Source organism: Podarcis bocagei, assembly GCF_964188305.1.
Source record: "Podarcis bocagei genome assembly, chromosome: 16".
Classification (NCBI taxonomy): domain Eukaryota; kingdom Metazoa; phylum Chordata; class Lepidosauria; order Squamata; family Lacertidae; genus Podarcis; species Podarcis bocagei.
The window spans coordinates 43,898,891-43,926,552 of NC_138142.1; the positions used below are offsets into that span (position 1 = coordinate 43,898,891).

At 53.4% G+C, this 27,662-nt stretch overlaps 1 protein-coding gene across 1 annotated transcript; it reads left to right on the plus strand.

Moving 5' to 3' along the window:
* The first annotated feature begins 5,358 nt into the window (after positions 1–5,358).
* On the plus strand, positions 5,359–27,662 carry DCAF8 (DDB1 and CUL4 associated factor 8). The gene is made up of 13 exons (XM_081173581.1): positions 5,359–5,480; positions 12,202–12,272; positions 15,175–15,857; positions 17,078–17,218; positions 18,724–18,818; positions 19,881–19,991; positions 21,490–21,562; positions 22,641–22,698; positions 23,010–23,117; positions 23,933–24,063; positions 24,980–25,099; positions 26,007–26,123; positions 26,379–27,662. The coding sequence occupies exons 1-13, from the start codon at positions 5,410–5,412 to the stop codon at positions 26,496–26,498; spliced, it is 1,899 nt and encodes a 632-aa protein (XP_081029707.1). The 5' UTR covers positions 5,359–5,409; the 3' UTR covers positions 26,499–27,662.

A 27,662-nucleotide genomic window follows, 5' to 3' on the forward strand; every position in this document is an offset into this window, starting at 1 on the left:
TCACTGGTTCTGATTTGAAAGAGAGGCAGTGTGCTCTTCTCCTGCTCCCCATAAGTATCTGGATGACCATAGTAAGAACAGCATGCTGGACGAGATGCCCCACTCCTTTTCGCTTGACTCAGCAGCCAGGCTGCTGTGTCTCCATGGACAGCTGTGAACTCATGGATATTCTGTGAAGCTGAATGCGGGGCAAAGAACAGAAAGTCCTCCTTGTCGCAGCCCAGAGTTGGACTGCGGAACTCTCTGCCACATGAGACCACCTGGAAGCCTTGAAAGGAGGACTGGAACCTAGAAATAAAAATGGGGGAGCCGGATCGTGATGGTGGTTGAACAACAACAGCAACATATTATACTATATAATAAAACAATACGATATATTTTAATGATTGTTTTTTATTGTTATTGTGGAGCTGCCGCTCTGCGCGCGCCTCTCTATGGCCCTCCTTCCTTCCCTCCCCCTAGAGCCCTTCTGCGCGCTCCTCTCGGCGCCTCTCCCCTCCCAACCCGGAAGCACTTCCCTCGCGCGTGCGCATTCCCCTCCCCTCCCCTCCTTCGGGGTCGGCTGCCGGGGAAGTGTCGCAAGGTGTCGTGGTCGGGGGCCGTAAAGCGCAGACAGGGAAAAAAACACAGAGCGCTGCTCGGGGTCGGCGGCGTCCGGGGAGCATCGGCGGCTGGGCGGCCCCATGGCGGCGGCGGCGCCGGAGGTGGTGGCGGCCCCCCGGCCTGGAGGCGGCGGAGGGGGAGGCGGAGCGGCCTCCAGAGGTGAGGGGGGAGGGGGAGGGCGCTTGCTTCCCCCCCCCCGTACCCTCCTCCGTCCCCCCCCCCGCGGGAGGGCGGCTGAGGCGACCGGGACACCCGGAGGGGGAAGGGGAGGAAGGGCAGAAAACGGGGGGGGGGGCTCTCCCGGTTTTCTGCAAAAGGAGGAGGAGGGTTGTTTGCTTGTTTGTTTATGGTGTCCCCCCCCCGCATTCTTTCACCCCCCCCCCAATTGGGTTGAGAAAACGCCACTCCTGGGGGAAGGAAGAAGGACACCCCCCCCGAGAAGGCCCAGGAGGGGAAAGGGAAGGGAGGGCAGAAAACGGGGGGGGCTGCTCCCCTCCCCTCCCCCCATAGAAAATACCCTGCAAAAAGGAGGAGGGCTGTTTGTTTGTTTGTTTATGGTGTCGCCCCCCCCAAAAAAGTGGGTTGAGAAAGCGCCCCTCCCGGGGGAAGAAAGAAGCGGGTGGGGGAGGGGAGGAGGCGTTTTTCAGGAAGAGCCCCTCCCCCCAAGAGGAGGGGGAAGGGGCCGGAGGGGGGTCGAAAAGGGGCTCCCCCCTCTCTAGACCCCCCCCCCCGCGTGGCCCTGGGGTTCCCTGGGGCGCCTTGCCTTCTCCTGCCTCCCTTCCCTGCTTCTTCTGGCCTCTCCCCCCTTTGCCCCCCTTTCTGCTTCGCCTCTTCATCCCTGGCATTTGCCCATTCTCTCCGTGGTCGCTGCTATTACTCACTTGCCCTTAAGGTCACAACAATTAAAACACAATAATATTAAGAACAGGTTGCAGCCGCTTCCAGTCGCCAAAATGAGGCGGAGCCTAAAAATACACATTTCTTTTTCTAAGCAGGGCCAATCTCTCTCTTCATCCGCCCTCGTAACTTTATCTCAGTTTATGTTCAGTCTCTGTTGTGTATTTATATCCATATTTATTCACTGATACCTATGTTTATCTATGTCACCTCCCTCTGTTTATCTCTGTTAGTTTCTGTTTAAAAAATTCCTTCCAGTAGCACCTTAAAGACCAACTAAGTTAGTTCTTGGTATGAGCTTTTGTGTGCATGCGCACTTCTTCAGATACACTGAAACAGAAGTCACCAGACCCTTATATGTAGTGGGAGGTGGGGAGGGGTGTTACTCAGAAAGGTGGTGGGAATGGGTGATTGGCTGATAGGTGTGGTAAACCTGTTGACGACTGTTAAGTGGCCAAAAATAGCTTTATCGTGTATAATGAGATAAGAATCCAATGTCTCTATTCAGACCAGGTCTCTCCATGATTTTAAGTTTGGTAATAAGTTGCAATTCAGCAACTTCTCTTTCCAGTCTATTTCTGAAATTCTTTTGTAGCTTTGTTGGTCTGCCGTAGTTGAAACAAAATAAAAAAAATTTCTTCCAGTGGTACCTTAGAGACCAACTAAGTTTGTTCTTGGTATGAGCTTTCGTGTGCGTGCACATGTGTTTCTGAAGAAGTGTGCATGCACATGAAAGCTCATACCAATAACAAACTTAGTTGGTCTCTAAGGTGCTAGTGGAAGGAATTTTTTTTACCTGTAACTAGTTTCTGTTTATCTATTCATCTGTCGTCTTTATCTGTACTTATCTTCTTATATGTAATCTCTATCATTTTAGCTAAAGCTGTCCATTTTTATTTTATCTTTCTGCCAGCTACATCATTTCTCTATATTTCTCACATGTTTATATTTACCTTTTTTAGCTATTCATATTTAATTGTATTTATCTTTAGCTTAAGTCTGTTTACATTATTTTTTCCTATCTTATCTTTTTTATTCGTTCATTACACTTTTGTCCTCCAGGGAGCTCGGGAGCTCCCTGTTTTATTTTGACAACAACCCTGTGAGTTAGGTTAGGCCTAGAGAGGAGAGACTAGTCCAAAGTTCATGGGTGAGAGTTCTAGCTGAACAGGGATTTGAAGCAGATGAATGGGCACGGCTAACTTAGTTCCATTAGTTCAGGGGTTCCCAGTTAGCTCAGTACTGAGGACCCCTTGTTTTTCAAAAGCCAATCCGTGAATCCCCCTACTTCTGAATGGCGCCATGGACTCCTTGGGTGGGCTACATGGACCCCCACCCCGGGGCCTGCAGACCACCAATTGGGAACCACTGTTCTCGTTAAATACAACTCAGAGCTTTCTCAGCCCAATGCTGTTTTTTTATTAATACATCAGCACCTCAGTTTTCTTCCAAGAAGTCCAAAGTAGAAAATATGGTTCTCCCTATTTTTCCTCCCTTCACAACAAGCTGGTGAGGCAGGTGACCAGCTGTGAGAGAGATTCCTTCCAAATCTTGGACTCCAGTGAAATCCACAGTATGGTTCTCAACTTCATTGAAGTCATGAAAATGCATAATTTAGGATTCAATATATTTAGTGATGTGTACATGGATATGAAATAATTAGGAGCACATTTGTTTGCGATTTGCCATCTTTTCTGCTTCTGTGTGTATATCTGTATATGTGTGAGTGGAGAGAGAGAGAGAGAGAGAGAGAGTGCACACACACAGATCTGCACACATAAACAGATTTATATCCCACTTTTAAGGGTGAGAAAACTTTCTTATACGATGACTTATAAAACAAGAGTTTGAAGCAGCAGTGTACAAAGTCCGAAGGCAATAGTTGTTGGTCCATAAGAAGAATGTCCACACCTGGGCAGGATCTTGATAAGGACCAAACCAAAATGTCACAAAAAACAGACGAGTGTTTGAGTTAACCAGAATGGAGACTGACTGTTAAATGAAACGGAGGAACTGAAGGTGGGTGGGAGGGGAAGAAAAAATTAAATGGAATTAGTCAGGATCTTGAGGTCTGCACTCGAGATTCATCCTCCGGGTGGTGATTGCAGACTGAATGAGGCTCATGGTTCTTCCTTGCAGGCGTCAGGCTGCCCCCAAGTCTCATTGGGGATGGAGAAACCGTGGCTGGATCCCCCTGTTTAAAACAAAGCCCCAACATTTATCCAGATCTGTCTCTATCAGTATTATAGATAGATTGTGTGTGTGTGTGTGTGTATACACACACACACATAAAATTGAGAGAGCTGCCCATTGGTGTGTATAAAATAAATTTTTATTTAAGTAACTTATGTCTTATTGCTGCCAGAGGAATCTTCAAACCCCTTTTTCATACTATGTTTTGAGTTACAAAGACGTTTTTCTGGTATGAGAGGTATAGTATAATCCTTACCATGATGCCAGTCAAACGAAGTGGCAGGAAAGTTTTGGGTCCGGATGAAATGTTAGTGACATTGTTTCTTTATTACGTTTCTATCCCACCTGCTTCCCTCCAAGGAGCTCAAGGGCTCTCCTCCCCATTTTATCCTCACAACAACCCTGTGAGGTGGGTCAGGCTGAAAGGCAGGGTCTGGCCCCAAGGCCAGCCAGTTGGACACTGTATGAACTCTATAATCACGTCTTGTCTTTCTCTGACTGCACTTCTTTGTAAAGTTCAATTATGGATACAATAAAAAGCATACACACATACACACTATAATATAGATAAAACGATTATATATCTAAATAAGTTATGTGGCACCCTGGCACCAAATGGCGCCATCTGTTAGGAGCTCTCTGGCTCCTTCCACTGGGGGGCCAGTCCAACGTTCCCTGTGAAGCCCAGAATGTATTTTCATGCTGATTTACTTGGTTGCTGGGACTTGCATGCCTCTTTTTTTCCTTTCGCATGCTGCTTCAGTATTTTTTTGGGATGCCAAGCAGACTATTAATATTTCTGAAATACCATTTATTTTAAAAATAAACAAATGTGCATCTCAAATGATTTGGAAGGCAGTAAATTTCCAGTCTTTTCAGTGGGGCCTTTAGTTCATTGGAACAGAACCGTTTCGTGCAGATAAATAGTATTAACAAGGCAAACGATTTATATGATCTGAAGAGAAACCAGAGTATTAGTAATATATTTTTATTATTTATAACCTGCCCATCTGATTGGGTTACTCCAGCCACTCTTACATAAGTGAGCGTTGATACTTAAACATTCATGTTTTTGCTTGCACATGCTTGTATATAAAAACTGTGTGTTTGCGTCTGTTGCTTTTAAGAAAGGGAAAAGTTCAAAGCAATGCAACGGTGAAACCAAGTCTCAAGAAAGGGAGGGAAGAGGGAGCAAGAGAATCCGTTATCTGCTACCCCAAACTTATTAGTGCACGGGCAAAATAAAACTGAGATAAATTAGGTGTGGCTGTAAATTTGTTGATCCTTAAGGTGCCACAAGACTCGTTCTAACCATATGTATGAATTTCACTCCCTGTAACTTTCTCCTCATGTCTTTATTTGCAAAATGAGCTCCCACAGCCGCTTTTGATCCCTGTAGCAACAGGGGTGCTAAGGTGCATCATCGGTGGCCCATCAACTGCCTGAGCCTTGAAAGTCCTAGAATCAAAGAATTGTAGTTTTTGAAGGAGCCCAAAGAGCCATTTAGTCCAACCTCCTGCAGTACAGGAGGAGTCTTCCAGCTGAGAGAGGCAACACCACACAAATAAATGTGTGACTGTTTACCTGTTTCTCCACCAGCCACCCTTAACCCTGATACTAAAAAGATCCTTTGTACTGATGTGGAGACCTTTCAGGAAAAGCAGGATTGAAACCGCCCCACTTCAAATCCCATCTTCTGCTTTCTTCCCCAGTCTGATGTCATTCTACAGCGCCAGTTCCCAGAGAGCTCCTGGATCTACTCTGCTCGAAAAGGGAGTCGAGGAAAGGTAAGTTTCTGCCTTGAGGTTCCTTGGTCCCTGCCCAAGAGGACAGAGCAGTGAGCAGAACTTTTGGGTGTCCAGTGCTGCTGGGGGGGTGGCCTGGCATCCCTCCCGGATAAGTGTGTCCTTCAGGAGAAGCCCCATTGCTGATCAGTCCAACTTATTTCAAGTTAAACGCTTAGAAAATTGGGAGCGTTCATCTTGTGTTGGAATGGAAATACAGCCTTAATCGATGTGGAGGCCTTTGTCCAGTGACTACCACCGAATGGCAGGTGTGCATTGTTGTTCAGTGTTTCACTGGTGATGCTGCTCTTACCAGATCCTGCGTCAGTAGAGTTGTATGCACCTAAGAAGAGCCTGCTGGTTCAGGCCAATGACCCGTCTAGTCCAGCATCTTGTAATCACAGCAGCCAATCAGATGCCTCAGTGGGAAACCCAGAGGCAGGATTGGAGCACAAAAGCATTCTCAGTTGGTATTCAGAAGGACTACTGCCTCCGACTGGAGGCTGGATGCAGCCGTTGGGGCTAGCAGCCATTGATAGCCTCCTCCTCCACCTCCTCCTCCTCTGTAAATTTGTCCTGCCCTTTTTTTAAAGCCATCCAGGTTGCATGGTGCATGGTTTCTGTAATCTGCTAATTCTGTGGATGTTGAATTCTGTGATGTTTTGCTAGGGTTCCTCCCTATTTTGCTTATTTTTTATGATTTTTTTAAATGATAATCTTTATTGTCATTGTCCCATACAGAACAACAAAATTGAAAAAATCTACATCAGACATTCAAAAACCAACAAGCCTGCTATCCCAACCTGGTTAGCCCCCTAAAAACTCTGATACCCCATAATTAAATGCAATATACTCCCATAGAGACTTCTTACACTGCATTTAAAACCAAAATCGCATTTGGATAGAAACTGTTTCTCAGGCGGCTGGTCCTAGTCTTTCTAACCCTGGACCTTCTTCCAGAAGGCAGAAGCTGAAAGAGATAATTTCCGGGGTGAGCACTGTCCTGCGCGATCTCTGCCGCTTTCTTATGGCACCTGGAAGCGTAGATTTGATCCAAGGCATTTATATCCCAGTCTTCAGCAAAAGGGGTTCTCAGAGTGAATTACAAATACTGGTGATAAGATGGTCCCTGTCCTCGGGCTTGTGGTCTAAAATTCACAAAAGGAAAGGGAAATTGGAGCGAAGGGGGGGGGGGAAAGCAAACTCCGGTACTATTATTTAGAGCATGGATAGGGAACCTCAGGCTCAGGGACCCCCAGACCTCTCTGTCCAGCCCCTGGGACTCTGCCCTCACTGACCTGTGCTTTGCGCCCTCCTTGAGGGTCTTTGCCTTGCTGAAATATGCCCTGGGCCTCTGGTAATGCCTCTCATTTGCCTGCATGGAGGGTCGAGTCGGGTGTGTGTGTGTAGAAAGTCCTTTGACGATTGCTCATAGCCGAGTAAGATGATCTTCCATGAAAATGGTCTTAACGGTGAATCCGTACGTGACAGTGGAGGCCAATTCTGGATCCATACATCCTTCCTCACTGGGGGCATAGGTTTCTGGGCGGGAGTTGATCATGGTGAGGGTTTGCTAAAGGTCAATTTGCGTTTGTTGCTCCGCCCACTTTTGCTTCTGACCCTGCCCACTTCTGGCCCCCAGAAGGTTCCCTAGAAGGGAATGCGGCCCCTGGGCTGAGAACGTTCCCCATTCCTGCGATGACCAGCTGCAGCCTCCCATCTCTGTCTCCCTTTCCCTCCCCTGCTGCCTGGTGGAGGTGAATTTCAGGCTGCTACGTCCCCTAGTAGGGGAGCCTTTGGGAGAGAGGGGGCTTTGAATCCCACCTGCCCTTGATTCTGGGGTTGAGCACAGGGGACGGCCCTGACTCCACCTGGGGAATTACCCCTGGAGGGAAGCGTGGCTTTGGCCTCGGCTGCCTTGTGTGATGCTTCCCTCCTCCCCTGTTTCCTTCAGCTCAGGCCAGGGCTCCTGGCTGGGCCTTTTTAATTCTTCCAGCAGCCAAAAGCCCTCGGAGGTACTGGTGACCTTGAGTGGCCGCCCTCCTCCTGCCTGTTCCCTCCCTTATCTGCTTATGAGCAGTTCTGGGGCCCAGCCAGGATGTCTCACGGCCTCAGCCGGGCTGCTGCCTCCACCTCCTCTAATCGCTCCCTGGGCAAGCAAGCCATAGCTCCCCTTTCCCCCGCTTTCCTCGGGGCTTGGCACTTCTTCAGAGTGAAGCTCTCCAGGGCCCCAGCTTCCCCAGTCTCTGTGGGGATTGGCCGACTGGCTCCACTGATCCCGCCCCCTCCCAGGCAAACAGAGGGAGGGGCGAAGGAGGAGGAGCTGCAGGTCAGCTCAAAAGGGTCCCGGGTCTTCGGATGCCGTGACTTTGGATTACAGTGGTACCTCGCAAGACGAATGCCTCGCAAGACGGAAAACCCGCAAGACGAAAGGGTTTTCTGTTTTGGAGGCGCTTCGCAAGACGAATTTCCCTATGGGCTTGCTTCGTAAGAAGAAAGCCCATAGGGAAATCTCCGGGGACCTCTTTTAAATGCTGGTGGTGGGGAGCAAAGCCTTTCCCCCCCTCCGGCCTTCAGAAGAGGTCCAGGAAGGCCGGCGGGGGCCGAAAGGCTTTGCTCCCCACCGCCAGCATTTTAAAAGCAGTCCGGGATAGCAGGGAAGCGCTTCCCGCTATCGCGGACGGCTTTTGAAGGCAGGCGGTGGGGAGCAAAGACTTTCGCCCCCCGCCCGCCTTCAGAAGAGGTCCAGGACCTCTTCTGAAGGCGGGCGGGGGGCAAAAGTCTTTGTCCCCCCTGCCTGCCTTCCCAGGGGCTTTTACATCGCCCCGGACAGCGGAGAAGTCCTCCGCTGTCCCGGGCGATTTTAAAATGCCGCCCGCCAGCATTTTAAGATTGCCCCGGACAGCGGAGAAGTCCTCCACTGTCCCGGGGTTTTTTAAAATGCTGGGGGTGGGAAGAAAAGCCCTTGTCCCCCCCCCCCAGCCTTCAGAAGTGGTCGGGGGACAGACTGTCCCCGGACCTGGTCTGAAGGCGGTTTCCATAGGAACGCATTAATTGATTTTCAATGCATTCCTATGGGAAACCGTGCATCGCAAGACGAAAAACTCGCAAGACGAAGAGACTTGCGGAACGAATTAATTTCGTCTTGCGAGGCACCACTGTAGTTTCAGTTGAAACCAAGGGCCAGTTCCTCTTGTCGGTGACATTAATCCCCCCGAAGTGTATGTTGCTCCACATGGCTCTTCACCAGTGTTGAGTGTTAAAGAAACGGTTGAAGGCTAACCACCACTGGGTCTCCAGAGTTTATGGCCAGGCACCCAAGAGCTGGGCTGCTCCCTCGGTCTGCTCTCGATCGCTGGTGGGCCTCTTATTTCAGAAAACAAGCAAGAAATCCCCCATGCCTTGTAGCTTAACTTAGTGCTTCTCCTGCCAGCTATGGATTTACTTAGCTGGCAAATGCAGGAGCGTTCTTTTTACATGAGCGGGATGAAATCCAATACAGTGGTTTCTCCGGTTGCGGACGGGATCCGTTCTGGAGGTCCAGCCAGATCCTGAGGTTTCCACAACTGAAGGACCGCTTCTGCGCATGCACACACGGCAAAACGCTGTAAAATAGTTTCGGGTTTGCTGCTTACATATCCCAGAGGGTTACGTAAGCGGAGGTACTACTGTATATAATAAACACAGCACCAGCAGTGTTGCCTCTTCATAAACCAGGTTGGCAATGAAAGAATGAAAGCTGGCTGTTTTTGGATGCATGCTTGAAGTCTCGGGTGAAGGACATCTGTGTCGGGGGCCAGCAAGATATAGGAGAGTGCAGTTGCTTTGGGGTTTTATTTTCCGTATGGTGCATGGCAAGCTGCTACCCTCTGGTCATTCAGATGTTGGTGGGAGAGGGGGCATTGGAGGCAGAATGTAACACTTGGGTTGGCTCATGCAGAGGTCCCAGGTAGCCAGGCTCATAGCCGCTTAGGGCTCTCTAGGTAACAACCGGCACTTCTAGTTGTGCCTTGGAGCTCAGAGCGCCTGGCCTTGAGGAGCTGCTTGCTTGAACCACTGCTTGGACACTGCAGGAAGGGAAGGTGCTCTTGTTCCCGGGTCCTGCTTTTGTGAGGCATCTGATTACACACTGGGCTAGGTGTCGCCGTCCCCCCCCCCCCGCCTGATCCAGCAGCCAGGCTCTTCTGATATTCATATGGAACCTCCAGGTCCAGGGGTAGTCTATCTGGATTCCATGGGGTATTTGCCCATTGAGAGAACAGGAGCCTGGACTAGGTAGACCTTCTTGGCCTGATCCAGCAGCCAGGCCCGTCTTACATTCTTGTGTTGTTATATGCCGGGGGGCGGGGAGGAGTTCTTGCCTTCACCCTCTTCTCAGGCAGTTCCTGCAAGTTGTGGAGTTGGCCACAGGTAATAATAATAATAATAAATAATAATAAATAATGTTATTTATACCCTGCCCTCCCCAGCCAAGACCGGGCTCAGGGCGGCTAACAACCGATATAAAACAAATTGATTGAAATACAACTTAAAAACAAGATTAAAATACAGCATTAAAACATTAAAGTGCAGCCTCATTTCAATGGAAACTCAAATCAGAAACGTTTTTTGGGGGATGAAAACATCAAGTCTTCACCAAGGCTAGCTATCCAGACTGGTCCTACGTGGGCCAGAAAAAAAGCCAGGGAAGTCCCCAAATAGGAGTTCCGTCACAGAAGGAGAAAGAAGTAAAGGGGATCAAGTTGATTCCAAGGCAAAGGCCAGGCGGAGCAACTGTCTTGCAGGCCCTGCAGAAAGAAATCAGATCCCGCAGGGCCCTGGTCTCATGAGACAGAGCGTTTCACCAGGCCGGGGCCAGTGCTGAAAAGGCCCTGGCTCTGGTTGAGGCTAATCTGACTTCCTTAGGGCCTGGGACCACTAGGGTGTTGTTATTTATGGACCTTAAGGTCCTCCGCTGGGCATACCGGGAGAGGTACCCCCCCCAACACCTTCCCTGCAGACCCCCCCCCCAGATAAGGAACTGGGGCCTGTGCTCCTTTTGGGGAGCGTGAGGAACAGTGCCAGGCCTGTGTCTTCCACTCTGTGTGCCTCTCCTTGCAGATGGCGGCTGGCACTTGGTCTGCACCACCAGAGCCTCTGTAGAAGGAAGATGAGATGGGCGGCTGTGATGACTCACCTGACCCCCTGCTCTGTGGGAAACGGCTGCGGGGGGGTGGGGGGTGCAGGAGGAGGAGGTGGTGGTGGCACCGGGCCTGCCCTCTGCCTTGCTGCCTCCCAGGCTCTGTCATCTCTGTGCTAATGCAAAAGTGACAGCTGGCGGGGTGCGAAGAGGCACTTTCAGGGGAGGCGCATGAGCTCAGAGCAGATTTGCCTTGCCAGAAGAAGGTCCCAGAGTCAGCCGCCACTGGCACCTCCAGGTGGCACCAGGGGAGACCCAGGGCAGTCCTGAGCAAGCCGGGTCAAGGGCCTGACTCCATTTCCAATGTTTTCCAAACGCACATCTTAGGTATTCAAAGTCTTGAATGAGGAAGGAAGTTTCAGAGCAGTCAGTGGACCCAAAATGTTTTGAGGCCGAAACCTCCTTGGCCCATAAACTCACCCCCAGTATACCCCCTGCCCTACAGAAAAGTATTATGCAGAGTATTGGTTTGCATAACCTGTTAAGGAAGGTAACGGCACAATAAAAACAGTCACAGTTTGTTGAAAATCTAGTTGAAACTGACGTAATTGATTCACAAAAACGTATGGACTTCATCCAGTAATTTCAGCTTTTCAAAGTCCAAAAGTCATTTGCCCCTCTAGCACCTCTTAGTGCCCCCTGGCAATCCCACGGCCCCCCGAGGGAGGAGCCACCCTCTCCCACTTTGGGAACTTCTGGCCTGGAGCTTCCATGTTTCTCTTGCTGAGAGAACCGGAGTGTGAGAAGGCTTCTGGGAGGGAGAAGCTTTGCTGACCCAGCCAGGGAGCTTGGAGTGGCACCCCAGGGGCGCTGGAGGGGGGCGGTTGGCTGCCCCACCACGTAGAAGGAAACAAGCTCATCAGAGAAATAACGGGAGAGTTTGTGTGTGTGCCGAGGGAGCGTCTCGCTCTAAGAGGCTTGGAGGCCCCTTGCTCCTTTGCATTCCGTGCCAGGCAGAGTGACCGTTGGGGAAGGGCAGTTGGGCCCAGGGTCTGGGGGGGGGGGCTTCAGAAGGAATGGCTGCAATGTCACGGCTCCTGCTGGCTTCCTCGCGTTCGCAACCGTTGCTCCAGCTTTTCAGCTAGTCAGTCCTTCCCCGCCAAGTAGGCGTACTCCTGAGGGTGCTTTAGGAAGCCCCGAGTTGAAGTTCTTGATTTAGGGGATGCCCTGGCCCCAAACAACGCCCAAGCACTTTTGAGGCCACCCTTGGGCCTTCGGATCGGGGCCTGGGAACGAAGGGGGAGCTGGGGCCCTCGTTTTGGCCAGGGAGCCTTGCACAGATCATGGCCCCCAACTGGAGGGGGGAGAGGCTTCGTATCCTCCTTGGGGCCACGGATCAGCCTGCCTCTGGGGTCCTGCTCTGCTCCATTGGGGGCCAGCACCCCTTAGCCTTGCCTGGGGGGCAGTTTCAGCAGGCTGTGCCCCTCTCTCCTCCCAGCAGAGGCTGGACCCCGTGCAGAGCAGCTTCTTCCACACAGTTGGGTCCCCTTTGTTGGCTCCGATGTTTACAGCCTCTTCCTTTTCTCTCTTTACTGAACCTCTCAGGGCGAATTCACGAGAAAACGCAATGTCAGACGCAGGAAGTAGCACGGATGGGAAAACAGATTTACCCAACGGTAAGAGGAGCAGGGTGGAGGGACTACAGAAACTTATATTGGCCTGAGTTCTTGGTGTGCTTTTTTCCAGTGGCTTCCAGCCACGTCTCTTTGGACTTGCGGGTCCCTGAATTGCAAGACCCACAACTTGCACGTGGGCTAGATTCCCACAAACCTTCCTGACACAGGCCTGGAGTGCCTCCTGCATGTGTGTCTCTGACACAGGAGGGGAGGCCTCTCGCCCGCCTTGTCCAGTGAGCTCAGGATTCCTTGCAGCTTGACCAGAGAGAGGTTCTGAGCTCGTGTTTCAGGCTGTTGTGGATGCAGAGTCGCCAGGAGAAGTCAGAGCCGCAAAGGCTGGGGTGGAAGAAGAAAAGCCCTCCCTTTTGGTTTGGCACATGCCCACTCCTGAGTGCAGTGTCCAGGCCTGGGCAGTGCAACAGGATCTCTTTGGCTCTGGGTTTTGAAACCCAAGTTGTGTGGCGGCGGCAGCAGCAACTCCTGAGCTGAGTCCTTGGAGAGCTGCTGAATCTGGCTCCACAGTGGAGGTGGTGAATGCAATAGGTGCCCCCCCAGGGGTGCGTGTGCCCCCCTCACAGAACCCGTGGGTCCCGTTGCTCATACTCCCCGTTTCTAAACCCACCCCAAAGCAGCTCTGTCGCATTATCTGCCCCTCCAGCTGACCTGGGGCACAGTCTGGCCTCTTCCCTGGAATTGTGGCATGCAGCAACCCTCTGTCTCTAGAGCTCCATTTGCTGCCATCCCGTCCACAAATCATATAATTTTAGAGGTGGAAGGTACCCCTGGAGGTCATCCAGTCCAACCCCCCTGCAATGCTGGAGAATCCCTGGCAGGTGCCCCCTCCCCAGCCTCTGCTTCAAAACCCCCAACGAAGGAGACTCTGCCACCTTTCGAGGGAGTCCTTTCCACTATCAAGCAGAAAGTTCTTCCTCGCGTTGAGTCGGAATCTCCTTTCTGGTTTCCTCCCCTGGAGCAGCAGAAAACAAGCTTGTCTTCCATGGGCCAGCCCTCCAGAGAGTGGTAGATGGCTCCCATGCCACTCTCAGCCTTCCCTTCTCCACGCTGAACATCCCCAACTCCCTCAGCCGCTCCTCACGAGGCTTCATCATCACGCCGTCTCCCAAGGCCTTCTCGCCAGACCCTTCATCACCTCAGTCATCCTCCTCTGCCCACCTTCCAGCAAACATGACAAGAGTTTCATGTGGCTCTTCCTCTTGCCTTGGGGAAGGGCTGTCATGGCTCCTCTGCAGGGCACCTGCTTGGCATGCAGAAGGTCCTGGGTTCAGTCCTGCTGGCACTGGGGAAGACCCCCTGCCTGAAGGCCCAGAGAGCCATTGCTGGCTTCCAGTGTAGAGAACAGTGAGCTAGGTGGAGCCCAGGGACCCCGACTCAGTTTAAGGCAGCGCCAGCCAAGTCAGGGCGAAGGGAGGGAAGCTTCAGAGCTCAACAGCAAAGCACTTGCTCTCAGTCCTCTTTGGCTGGGAAAGATCTCCTCGCGAGCCATCGCTGCCTGTCAGGACGGAGAGTCCTGAGCTGGCCGGACCCGACCGGGTGCACGAGGTGGCCTTGCTCTGTTCTTGAGTGTCAGCCCCAGCAGAGTTCATGCCGAGCGGATGGAGCCTGGCGGCACAGAGGGCAAACAAGCAGAGCGGCATGACGCGTCTCGGGTGGGCGGGAAGAGTGTTGGCAGCTCTGCGGATCCAGCTGGCAGCGAGGGAGTGGATCCATCCTCCCTCAGCAGCTTTCCCCCACAGCCGGAGCAAAGGGGAAGGTTTTTGAGTTAGGCAAGTTCTGGGTTGCAGCTCAGCCCCTTCTGACCGACTTGAGGAGCTGGGACTCTGACTCACCCCAGACGGCGTGGAGATGACTCCCTCTTTCAAACAAACGATGATTTATCGATTGCCTTCTAAACCGCCCTCTCAATTGACACAGAAGGTAACAGAAAACAGCTTAAGATGTTTAAAACAAGACTAGCAAGTGGATAGTCATGACAAAGACCCATTTATCCTGCGAGGAAAGCCTCTTGGGGCAAAAAGTGGGCACCTAGGCAGGGATGTTGTGCCACAGAACGGGGGCAGTCACCCTCAAGGCCCTGCTCTTCTGAGCTGCTGCTGAAGGAGCTTCTGAGATCTTCAGGGTTTGCAGGAGAAGCTCACCCACAGCCTGCCCTGATTTGTTGTGTGGATAAGGGATCAGGCAGTCTCTCAGATGACCGGGTGCTGGGCTGTATAAGGCCTCATGCGTTACTACCGGCACCTTGAATTTGGCCCGTTAGACGAACGGCACCCAGGGCGAATCCCACAAGTCAGGTGTTAAATGCTGGCAGTTGGTTTTCAGTTGTGACCCCTGGACCAACCCTGAGGGGAGCCCCACGTTAAGGACATGGCCGTAATCCAGTGCAGTTCCTTTGGAGTTTTCCTGCCTCGTCGGGGGTTGGGCTAGATGACCATGGGGGGTCCCTGCAGGACCTGCAGTTCTGTGAGTAGCCACAGATATTGAGCGTGGTGTGGTTTTCTCCAGGCTGAGGCAGGATGCCAGAAAAAGAACTGTTAGTGCATCGTGAGCGGATGCGAGAGCGATGTGGCTGTGGCACCTGTCACCCCACTGATTGCCAGGGTTGATTCGGTTGATCTGGCGGGCGCCCCCTTCCTCCCTCCCTCCTGAAGCCGTGCGCTTGGTGGAAGAGGACGGCCATCCCCGATAGAAGGAGTGTTTTCAAGGGTATACAATCGCTGCTTCTTGAGCCATCCCCTTGTAGTCTGATAAACCTCTGCGTTGTTGGGGGCGGTCCCAGACTTGTGCTGCCTGGAGCAGTCTAGCAGGGGCTCCGATGGGAACGGAAACCTGGGGTGGGGAAGACGCTTTCCTGCGGCCTCACCAGCTGCCTCTCTTCCCTGCACAGGAAGCTTATCCAGCAGCCCGGAGGAGATGTCTGGCGCCACGGAGGGCCACGAGACGTCCTCGGGGGTGGAGGTCGAGGCTTCCGACCTGAGCCTGAGCCTCACGGGGGACGAGGTGGGTCCCAACCGCACCTACACGGAGAGCTCAGCGGAGGAGAAGGACTCGGACAGCATGGACGACACGGGCCACTACTCCATCAACGAGATGAACCGCACCTACGACCGCTCCCACTCGGAGGAGGAGGAGGAGGAAGAAGAGGAGGAAGAGGAAGAAGAGGTGGAGGCGGCCGAGGCCCAGCGGTCCCGCCGGCGAGCCCAGCGCAAGCGTCCCAACCGGGACCGGGACTCCTCGGACGATGAGCGGGCCCTGGAGGACTGGGTGGCTTCGGAGACGACGGGGCTGCCTCGGCCGCGCTGGCGGGCGGTGCAGGCGCTGCGGGAGAGGGCTCTGGGCTCCTGCGCCCGCTTCGTCCACGAGGCCTGCGGCGCCCAGGTCTTTGTGCAGCGCTTCCGGCTCCAGTATGGGCTGGAGGGCCACACGGGCTGCGTCAACACCTTGCACTTTAACCAGCGCGGCACCTGGCTGGCCAGCGGGAGTGACGACCTCAAGGTGGTGGTCTGGGACTGGGTGCGGAGGCAGCCGGTGCTGGAGTTTGAGAGCGGCCACAAGAGCAACGTCTTCCAGGTGAGGGGGGCTCCTTCGCCCAGCCTTGTGGTTCGTTGGTTACAGCACAAAGCAAAGAATTCATAGTATCGTAATAGTGAAAGGAGGGACGTGGGTGGCGCTGTGGGTTAAACCACAGAGCCTAGGACTTGCCGATCAGAAGGTTAGCGGTTCGAATCCCCGTGACGGAGTGAGCTCCCGTTGCTCGGTCCCTGCTCCTGCCCACCTAGCAGTTCGAAAGCAAGTGCAAGTAGATAAATAGGTACCGCTCTGGTGGGAAGGTAAACGGCGTTTCCGTGCGCTGCTCTGGTTCGCCAGAAGCGGCTTAGTCCTGCTGGCCACGTGACCTGGAAGCTGTATGCCAGCTCCCTTGGCCAGTAAAGTGAGATGAGCACCGCAACCCCAGAGTCTGTCATGACTGGACCTAATGGTCAGGGGTCCCTTTACCTAATAGTGAAAGGGGGAGTAGGCAATTTGAAAGGCCATAGATGGATTAGCAGCTCAAGACCTGGGTGAAGAGGAATGTTTTCGCCTGGTGCTGGAGCCACTGCAGGAAAGGCCCTGTGCTCATGTTGCCACCCTCTGGACCTCTCATGTCGATCTGGGGAGATGCAGTCCATGACGTATTGGGGTCCTGAGTCTCACAAGGCTTTATAGGTCAAAACCAGCACTTTGAATTGAGCCCGTAAACTTACCAGGCACCCTTTGCAGTTGGCCAAGATGGGCGTTGCATGCGCAGACCGCCTAGTAAGCAACCTGGCCACCAAATTCTGCACCAGTTAAAGTTTCCAAACCGTCTTCAGAGGCAGCACCATATGCAACTCCCGTGACGTTCACGGAGCGCTGTGCTCTTCGGTAGGGCAGGGCTCAATCCGACTGTGGCCCCCAGGGCCCCTTCCTTTGTCAGCCAGTACTTCCAGGCGTTTGGGCTGCTGATTGGTGGGTTTGGGGAGAGGGGGTGGGCCCACACTCCTGCTAGGGGCCTTCCCTGTTCTAGCAGCTGCTCCTGGGCAGGCCTTTAGCTCCTCCTCCCTGGGTGTCACTCAAAGCCTGGGAAACCAAACTCCCCGCCCCCTTCTGCATCTCTCCTCTGCCGCGCTTCCTGTGACCAGGAAGGACCCCTGGGTGGCTGGAGGGGGGGGAGTCACTCCAGGGTCATTTTGTGTGCGGAGGAGGGGAGGGTCTCCTTGTCCATCAGCTGCAGTCTCAGGGCCTCCTCTTTCTTTCTCCTGCCCTGCCAGGCCAAGTTCCTCCCCAACAGCGGGGACTCCACCCTCGCCATGTGCGCCCGGGACGGCCAGGTCCGTGTAGCCGAGCTCTCCGCCACCCAGTGCTGCAAGACCACCAAGCGGGTGGCCCAGCACAAGGGGGCATCACACAAGGTGAGTGGGCCGGCTGGGGCGGAGGGAGGCCGGGCAGCGGGCTTCTAGTCCTGGGGGAGGGGGCACAGAAGGCGAGAGGGCGAGAGCTTGGGCCCATCGGCACACTTTGCTTTCCTAAGGGGTGGTGGGGAAGGTTTGACCCAGTAGAATTGATCTGAAAGCCATCTATCACGGATGCTTTGGTTGAGATTTCCCGCATCGCATGAGGTTGGGGTCCCTTCCATCTCTCCAATTCTGTGAGCCTTGGAAAAAGTCCCTTAAAGACGAAAGAGGAGGTGGGAAAGAACAGCACCCCTCCATCTTCCTCTTTCAGCTCTCTCCAGTGTCTGATGCGGGGCTCATGAGCAAGGGAGCAGCGATGTGGGGTGCTATGGGGCCTCACTGATGCCAGGGGAAATTCTCGAAGGTGCCATTTTGCCCAGGAGCCCCAAATAATCAGGCCCTGCCTGATGTCAGCGGCGCTGAGGGCTGGGAAGGGATGCAGCCTAGCCTTGCAAAAAGGCTTCAGGGATGTTTATATAGCTCGGAGGGGGATTTCCCCCGCTTTATTTATTTTTCTTTGTTTCATAAACATTTGTACACTGCTTGATTGTAAAAAAAGGTCTCAAAGCGGTTTGCAAAAAGTTGAAACCATAAAATAAAAAGAATTGCAACAGTACAACTTGCAAAAGTTGAAATACTTAAACAGGGTTAAATTTCTAATCACCTGGTGGGCTTGTCTGAACAGAATGCGTTTAGCAGGCCCTGAAAAGAGGATGGTGAATGTGCTTGCTTGGCATCAATAGGCAGGGAGTTCCAAAGGGCAGGTTCTGCCACACTAAACGATGGACTTCTTACAAATGTGGTGTTGGTATTATGTGGCGCGCCTAGTAGTGCCATTTCTGTCGATGGAAGCTCTTGTGTGGGCACATGTGGGGTGATCTTGCAGGTAAACTGGTCCCAAGTTGTCTTTATTGACTGGTAGTATCACCTTGAACTTGACCTGCTAGGCGATCTCAGAGCACGGGCGGTGCATGCTGGAAAGGCCTCACCCCTGTCAGCAATCGTGTCGCAGCATCCTGCACTAGCTGCAGCTTCCGGGTCAAGTGCAAGGGAAGCCCCACAAAGAGTGCCTTGCAGTAATGCAGTCCGGAAGTGACCGGTGCGTGAACTGGGGTGGCCAGGCTTTCCTGGTCAGGAATGGCCGTAGCTGCCAGCTGCAGTTGGTCAAAGGCACTTCTGGCCACCGAGGCTCCCTGATCCTCAAGGGACAGCGCCGGGTCCAGAAGCTCCCCAAACTGCAAGGCTGCTCCAATTTCTCAGACCCGGGAGTTGCTCACCCACACTGCCTCCATCTTGCTAGGAAGTCTTTGGCCCTTGAGTTGCTCTGGCCTGGCAGCTTCTTGGGGATCGGCTGCTGGGCAGCGGGTCCCAAGGGAGTGTTGTCCGAGGGCACACAAGGGGTGATGGGGGGAGGCCTCGCTGCAGTTCCCTCCCTCAAAACAGCCCGCCTCTCTCTCTCTCAGTTGGCCCTCGAGCCAGACTCCCCCTGCACTTTCCTCTCGGCTGGCGAAGACGCCGTGGTCTTCACCATTGACCTGAGACAAGACCGGCCAGCTTCGTAAGTGTGTGGGGCCCCCTCTCGTTGCTCTAACTCTTGGCCTGCCCCCCCCAGTAGTTCTCCTGCCCCCTTCTCTACTTTATCCCCAGCCCCCCTTGTTCCACACTCCCTCTCTAGATCAGTCCACCCAACCTCTTCCTGCTCTCTTGAGCCACGGCTTGGGCTCCTCTTTCTTAAAGCTGGGCTGGTTTCATTTCATTAAGTTGTCCAGATGTGGAGCGCACCCCCCCCCGGCCGCTCCGCCCCTCTCCTGTGGTTTCCCCCCCCTTTAATTGTCTCAGCTTTCTTTGCTCCCATTGAGACGGGGGCCAGATCCTCCATGTCCTGCGTCTCTTTAGGGATGCTCTTCTCTGGGGTGGGGGGATTTGGGTTCAGATTCCCCCCCCAGGCTGCCGAGCATTTGGGGTGGCAGCTGTTTTCCTCCCGCTCTGCCTTCCTGGCTCCACTGAAGGGCCCCCCTCCCTGGTTCTCTTCCTTGAAGCCTGGAGCCAAGAAACAACTCCTTGCCACTTTTGAGCAGGACACGGCTGGCTCCTTTGGGGTCTCCATGCTGGAGCCTGAAGGGGCAGGTGGTTTTTCTCCATCGGGACTCATAAGCTGGTGGGGGGAGGTGTGTGTGTGTGTACCGTATTTTTCGCTCTATAAGACGCACCAGACCATAAGACACACCTAGTTTTTGGAGGAGGAAAACAAGGGGAAAAAAATATTCTGAATCCCAGAAGCCAGAACAGCAAGAGGGATCGCTGCGCAGTGAAAGCAGCAACCCCTCTCACTGTTCTGGCTTCTGGGATAGCTGCGCAGCCTGCATTCGCTCAATAAGACGCACACACAATACGGTATCTAGCCTTCTATCTCTATATCTCACCTTCTTCTAAGGAGCTCAAGGTGACAGGGCTTATTTCTCCCCGCAACGACCCTGTGAGGTAGCTTCTGCTGAGAGGCAGCGAGTGGCCCAAGGTCATGGTCTCTCCCAGCTCCTGGCGAGGAGGGGGGGGTGAGGAGACTCTTTCCACTGAGGGGAATTCAAGCCCCCTCCCCTCTCTTTCTGGTTTGCATCCTCAGGAAGCTGGTTGTGACGAAAGAGAAGGAGAAGAAGATTGGCCTCTACACCATCTACGTGAACCCGGCCAACACCCACCACTTTGCTGTCGGGGGCAGAGACGAGTATGTCAGGTGAGACCCCCTCCCGCCTGGCGACATCTCAGGGACCACTGAGCCCGCCCCCCGTCTCCCAGAACCCCGCAGTTCAAGTGAAGGCAGGGGAGGCTGTTGCCCTGGCTGGCGTTGGGGGGAGGCATTGACCCACTTTGGGGTTCTGGGGGCCTGTGGGGATGAGGGGAGGGAAGCATCTTATTGGCTGGTTGTTGGGTCCATTGTGCCCCCCTCTTGGGCACCCGCGTCTCCCTCCTCCCGTGCCCCCTGCGGACATCTCCCCAATGTGCAAAGGGATAATAATTTATTATAGTAATTTTATCATTTATACGTCACTCATCTGACTGGGTTGCCCCAGACACTCTGGGTGGCTTCCATCGCATATACAGTGGACGCTCGGGTTGCGAGCAGGATCCGTGCTGGATGCACGTTTGCAACCCGCAGCAGCGCGTCTGCGCACGCGCGGGTTGCGATTCAGTGCTTCTGCACATGTGCAAAGCGTGATTTAGCACTTCTGCGCCTGCGCAACCGCCGAAACCCGGAAGTAATCCGTTGCGGTACTTCCGGGTTTTTGGTGGGTGCATAACCCAAAAAAACGCAACCTGAAGCGGCTGTAACCTGAGGTATGACTGTAAAAAACATAATGAAACATCAGTCGTTAAAAGCCTGCCGATACAGTCCTGCCTTATTTGCTTTTAAATAAAGAAATTGAAATGGCAGGCCTTTCCTTGCTCTGGGCGGGCGCCTGGATGTTGCTCCCAGCCACCTGCTCACTGCGATGTGACCTTGGGGTAACAGGCGTGAGCAAGGGAAGCCGGGCAGCAGCCCTGAGCAACTTACAGGGAGAGTCTCTCTCTCCCCCTCTCCCCGGGCGCCTTCCCTATTAGGTGGGTAGCTCCCCACACAACACGATTTCAGTTATGCGCACGGGGGCATGGAACATAACCCCTGCGTAAGTAGGGGACGCATGTAGAAGTGAACGAGGCTGCTGCTTTGCATAGTGTCTTCTTCAAACTGCAGTAATATCCAAGGCAACACAATGACTAAGTACAACAATGCGATGTCAATATAAACTCTTTATATAATCTATACAGAACATTAAACAGTATGAAATATATGAAATGTGCCCTCTCTGCAAAACCAAATAAAGAATCTGACCCATTGCTTCTTTCAGAGACTTGCATACTCTACAAAGACTTTCAGAGACTTATAAGACTTATGTTTATTTGGTTCTATGTTTTCAAGAGAACCCATCAAGAGTGCATATTTTGTGACTTTCGGAGATTTATAAGATTTCTGTTTATTTGGTTTTGCAGAGAGTGCATGTTTCATATATTTCACACTGTTTAATGTTCTGTATAGATTATATAAAGAGTTTATATTGACCTGGCATTGTTGTACTTGGTCATCATGTTGCCTTCGATATCACTGATCATTGTTTGCAACACAGGGGTTTAATTGTTTGGTTACTTCTTAAAACTGCAATCTGACCCCCTTTTCCCTTCTGGCGTTTCCCCAGGGTCTACGACCAGCGGAAGATCAACGAGAACGAGAACAACGGTGTGCTGAAGAAGTTCTGCCCTCGCCACCTGGTACGGGCCTTCCTGGGGTCCATGTTCCTTCTTCCCTGCCAGGGTCTTTGCCCTTCGTCCCCCAGCCCTGCGGTGGTTCTGGTAGCAGGAACACAGTCTTCAAAGAGCGCCCAAAGAGCCTGGCTTATGGATCAGGCCAAGGGGCACCCGCCCAGTCCAGCCTCCTGTCCTCCCAGTGCCGAAATGCTCCAAACAGCTTAGCAATCTGGACAGACTGCCCCTGGCGCTGGAGGTTCCATAAGAACGCAAGAAGCGCCTGGCTGCCGAATCTGATCAGCCCCCCTAGTCCAGCCTCGTGTCGTCACAGGGGCTGGCTAGATGCCCCCAAGGGAACCCCCCCCCCCCGAGCGAGTGGGATGCTGGATTGTTAGAGGCCGCCTCTCTCTGAAATCTTGGCCTGCCTGCCCCAAGTGCAAAAGCTGCCTCTGTGCTCAGCCCACGTGGCTCTTGGGCATAAGAGCCATAAATAGCAACACTCCAGAGGTCCTGGGCCCTAAGGAGGTGGAAGGCTCTGTCTCCTGAGACCAGGGCCCTGCGGGATCTGATTTCTTTCCGCAGGGCCTATAAGACAGAGCTGTTACGCCTGGACTTTGGCTTGGAATCAACTTGATCCCCTCCCCCTCTTTCCTCTTTCCTTTCTCCTTCTGTGATGGAACTCCTATTTGGGGACTTCCCTGGCTTTTATTCTGACCCACGTAGGACCAGTCTGGATAGTTGGCCTTGGTGAAGACTTGACATTTTCATCCCCCAAAAAACGTTTCTGATTTGAGTTTCCATTGAAATGAGGCTGCATTTTAATGTTTTATTTTAATCCTGTTTTTAAGTTGTATTTTAATCAATTGTTTTTACACCTGGTGTTAGCCGCCCTGAGCCCAGTCTTGGCTAGGGAGGGTGGGGTATAAATAATAATAATAATAATAATAATAATAATAATAATAATAATAATAATAATAATAATAATAATAATAATTATTGTTATTGTTATTGTTATTGTTATTATTATTATTATTATCTGGCGCTGGAGGGTCTTTGGGAAGGTGCTCTGCTGAGCTTTCCTCGCTCCCCGATTCCTCTGTAGGTGAACAGCGATTCAAAAGCCAACATCACTTGTTTGGTCTACAGCCACGATGGGTCAGGTACGTGGGGCATAGGGGGAGCTCTCCGGGGGGGGGGGTCGGCGACCAAGCTAGGAGGGCTCCTCTTCTGTTGGGTTGGGTGCCAGGACAGCCCTTGACCAGGAGAGCCTGGGAGAGGCACAGACAAGGAAGTGCAACAGAGGGAGGGAGGGGGTTGCCCTGTCCCAGTGCCCCCCTCCCTGGTGAAGGCTGGGAGGTTGTGATGTCTTAGAATCTGCTGGCCAGCCTCCCCCCCCCAAGGCCAAAGAAAGCTCCCCCCTCCTGCCATTTCCCAGATGCAACTGAGCTTTCTCCAATGTGTCTTGTTGCAGAGCTTGTGGCCAGCTACAACGACGAGGACATCTATCTCTTCAACGCGTCCCACAGCGACGGAGCCGAGTACCTGAAGAGATACAAGGGGCATCGGAACAACGCCACAGGTGCAGGAGCAGCCTCCCCCCCCCCGCCACCCCTGGCAGGGGGAAATGCCCCCTGTCCTTGATGGCCTGTGGGGCTGGCAGAGCGCCTGGCCTAGCCTCGCTCACACCCCAGGCGCTTTGGCTAATGTTGAAAACTTCCAAGAAGGGGCAGGTCTGATCTAGATATATATATGTAGGCAGGCAGTAGGCTCACAACTTACATGAGGGTTATGTTCCGGGGGGCTGCATGCAAAGGGGAAATCTGGGACGTCCCAGAATGCCCCACATCTCTGTGTGACTATCGCTACCTGGGTAGATTGAGGCTTTTAAAAGGCTGTGGGTGGCTCCCATGAAATCTCAGGGGGCCCCTTCCAACTGGCCCCCCCCATTTATTTCCCCTTCACCCACGCAAAGCTTCAGTTTCATAAGTAAATCACATGTGAGTTGTAGTGTTCCTGTAAATGTAATTATAAATGCATTCTCTGGCCAAAATGAGATTGATTTTGCCAGAGACCAAGCAGATAAGCAAGTGAGGAAGGGATTCCAAAGCCGCCCCCCCCCCAGCATCACCCCCACACTCCCCAATCACCCCCTGCCCCTGTTCTCTCCCCACATGGCCCCCTTGATGGCCGCAGGGCCCAGAGTCACAGCTTCCACGCGCCCCCTGAGCAAGGGAAATTTGCTCCTCTGGGAAAGGAGAGAAGGAAGGGAAGTGCAAGGGGGAGGCAGGGTCTCCTGGTCCCCCTAGTGCAGAGGGGGGGGGGGGCTGCTGTTCTCTTGCCAGGAGGGGCAGCGGTTTTGCCGGGCACTCACCCAGACCACTTCTCTGCCTGCAGTGAAGGGCGTCAACTTCTACGGCCCCAAGAGTGAGTTTGTGGTGAGCGGCAGCGACTGCGGGCACATCTTCCTGTGGGAGAAGTCGTCCTGCCAGGTGGTGCAGTTCCTGGAAGGCGACCAAGGAGGCGTGGTGAGGGGCGTGGCTGGCCGGAGGGCTGCTTGGACTGGGAGGGGGGCACAGCTGGGCAGGCTTGGTTAAGGGGGTGGGTGGAATTCAGGGGGCGGCAACCAGAAGGCCCGTCCTGTTGGCTTCTGGAAGAAACGGGTGCAGAGCCTGTCAGCATGGCCCTTGAGCCAGTGCCACCAACTGGACTCATCCACTTCAGCCCCGACTGGGCTAGGCGAGCTGGGTAGCACTTCCAGAGACCACCTTCTGCACAGGAACAGGTCAAAGTGCTGTGGACTCACAGCTTAGAGTTGTGAGCACCGGATTCACTTCCACAAGAAGACAGTCGTCACACAGCAGAGTACAGCAGAGCATAAACGACTCGGAGAGCAGCTCTGTAGAATATCTTCTTTATTCTATCTACAACTATAATACACAACTATATACAGAGCTAAATAGGTCTAAGCATAAATGAATGCTGCACTGCACTGAGTGTCTGCAGCTGCTCTTAGCAGCAACCTTATCTATACACACGATCTCTAACACTCAGTCTCTCTCTCTCCGACACACACACTGACTGACTGACTGATGTTAGGCTGGAGCGGAATAAGTAGAGAGCAGAACACCGCCCCTCCTCTCTGGAAAATCACCAGACTCATCAGCAGATTCTTGGATATGGGAGGGGTGAAATCTCCTCAGAGCCCACCTCTTTCCTGAAGCAAATCTGCCATCCCTTCTTATCCTTGGGGGGGGGGGACACACACAACACACCATCTTTTCTGCCTCCCCCAGCATGTCTACTTTGAGAGGGGCAGGAATGCAGGCCGTGGGACAGAGCAGCGACTCCTCTGCTACCTTCTTGCCCTCTCAGCTGTTTCTGGGGCGACCCAGAGCCACAACTCCGCTCCAGAAAAAAAAAGGTTTTTGGATATTCTTTCAGGTCAACTGCCTGGAGCCCCACCCTCACCTGCCAGTCTTGGCCACCAGCGGTTTGGATCACGACGTCAAGGTCTGGGCCCCGACGGCGGAGGTGCCCACCCAGCTCACCGGCTTGAAGGAGGTGAGGGCCGCCTTCTCAGCCCCATGGAGACTCAGGGGGCCCCTGCTGGCCAAGACCCTCTCTCCTCCGCCCTGCAGTCTGGGGGAAGCTAGCATGGCGGGTGGGGTGGGGTCTTCCAGTTTTGGTTGGACTCCCAGGGGGGCCAGGGATGAGGGTGATGGTGGGTGTCGGAGGAGACCATATAACACCAGTCCTGAGAGATCTGCATTGGCTCCCAGTATGTTTCTGAGCACAATTCAAAGTGTTGGTGCTGACCTTGAAAGCCCTAAACGGCCTCGGTCCAGTATCCCTGAAGGAGCGTCTCCACCCGCATCGTTCTACCCGGACACTGAGGTCCAGCTCCGAGGGTCTTCTGGCAGTTCCCTCCCTGCGAGAAGTGAAGTTACAGGGAACCAGGCAGAGGGCCTTCTTGGTGGTGGCGCCTGCCCTGTGGAACACCCTCCCAGCAGATGTCAAGGAAATAAACAACTATCTGACTTTTAGAAGACATCTGAAGGCAGCCCTGTTTAGAGAAGCTTTTAATGTTTGATGTTTTATCATATTCTTAATATTATTAATACTCTGTTGGGAACCGCCCAGAGTGGCTGGGGAAACCCAGCCAGATGGGTGGGGTATAAATAATAAAGGGTGATGATGCTGATGATATCCGGAGGACCACAGATGCTGGCTGGGAAGGAGGTGGCTTGGGTTGTCCTTCCACGCCTCTCTGGGAGGCTTCCTGTGGCTTCCTGCGCTTGTGGGGAGCTCATCAGTACTGGAGCCAGTGGCCATTCAATGAAGCGGAGGATTGGAAGGTTCAGGACAGATAGACGGGCCACTGAGTCGGCAGGGACACCCGGGGGCATCTAGTCCAACCCCGTGGGCAGCCTAGTGACCCTCTCTTCCTCCTCCTCCTCCTCCTCCTCAGGTGATAAAGAAGAACAAGCGAGAGCGGGACGAGGACAGCCTGCACCACACGGACATGTACGAGAGCCACCTCCTCTGGTTCCTGATGCACCACTTCCGACAGAGGCGGCACCACCGGGTAGGGCGGACGGGCCAGGGGGGAGGGTGGTGTCTTGGAAGACCGGGAACGGGGGCCTTGAAGCTCACCCCATGGGGGTTTCGGTCGGTTGGGAGGGCGTGGGGCTACCGAGTTAAAGCCCGTCCCTGAATGACACAGCCGTGGGTGAGCCTCTTTTGGCGATGGGCTGATCCTGAGTGCGCTGAGCCCCCTCTGCTCTCCCCCCCCTCCAATATGGGACATGGTCACAGCCCCCTACTCTTCCTTCCCCCCCAGCGCCGAAGAGATCCAGGCACAGGGGCGACGGACAGCGACTCGGACGACTCCCCCAGCTCCTCTGACACGTCGGACGATGACGAGGAAGGCCCGGATCGGGTGCAGTGCATGCCTTCTTGAGACCCCCCTCCCAGGATGAGGAAAAGGTGGGGGCGTGAAGAGTGGGCAGACTTGAATCGGCAGCAAGATGCCCACCACTTTGAATTGCCATCTATTCCCCCTCCCTGCTTTTTACTGAAACACTAAGGAAAGCCCCCCCCCTGCCCCCCGCCCTCCTTGTCGCTGGCCCTCCCCCAGGGGCAACCTGCTTGGCATTAATTGCACTTGGACTTTGCTTGAGGGGGGCAGATGAGGGGGGACACACACACGGGACGCCCTGGGATTCCCTTCTGCTCTCCCCCTCCTCTCTCTGCCTCGGTTTTGGCATGGGGAAGAGAGAGGCCTGCCCCCTTCCTCCCCCTTATTTCCCCAGAGGCATGGGGTGGGGGGAGTGGGAGGGAAGGGGCTTGGTTGCTCCCCCCCCCCCCCGCCATTCCCTGTGAAGCTTCCTTTTGAGTGAGCTGAGTTCGGGTTCTGCCTCCCTCCTCCTTTCCTTTAAGATGTTGGTGTGAGCCCCAAAGGGGGCATTTTTTGGAGGTTTTGTGCTTTTTTCTCCTGCCCCCACTCCCGTTTTTGAGGAGCGCCCTTGCTTGCCCGCTTCCAGGATGAGCAAACTTGGACTCTTTGCTTTATTTCTGATTACATTTTCTTTTTTTAAAGGGGGGGGCGTTCTTCTCCCTCCGCCTCCTGTTTTTTGTGTTCTTCCTTCAGCAGAGTTCTAGCGGCATGAAGAGCCCCCTTTTGCAGTCTAGAGCTTGCCTTGGCCCCCTCGGACACCCCTTCGCCCAACCTTTTCGGAGAGTAAAGTTTTTTTTTGTTTCTTTGTTTAAAGAGAGGTTTAAATGCAGAGAAGAGGCGTGGGGCTGATTCGCCTCCCCCTTTTGCGGTGGGGAGGGGGGCTCACTGCTGCCCTACAGAGGGAGAGGGGTTCTCGTGGGATCCCCTCCATTTGCCAGAAGGTTCTTTGTGTTTCATTTCCCCCGCTCCCCTTTCCTTTAAAAAATAATCTTATTTGTTTTCGAAAACAACTGCCCTTCCCCCCCTCCCATCGCTGTTTAGAGGCCTAATTTTATATGTATTAAACAAGACAAGAACCAAATTAAAACTTGGATGTTATCAAGTTAAAATTATTGTAAAAGTTTAAATATATATATTATATAAATGCAATAAAAGAATTGAGAGACA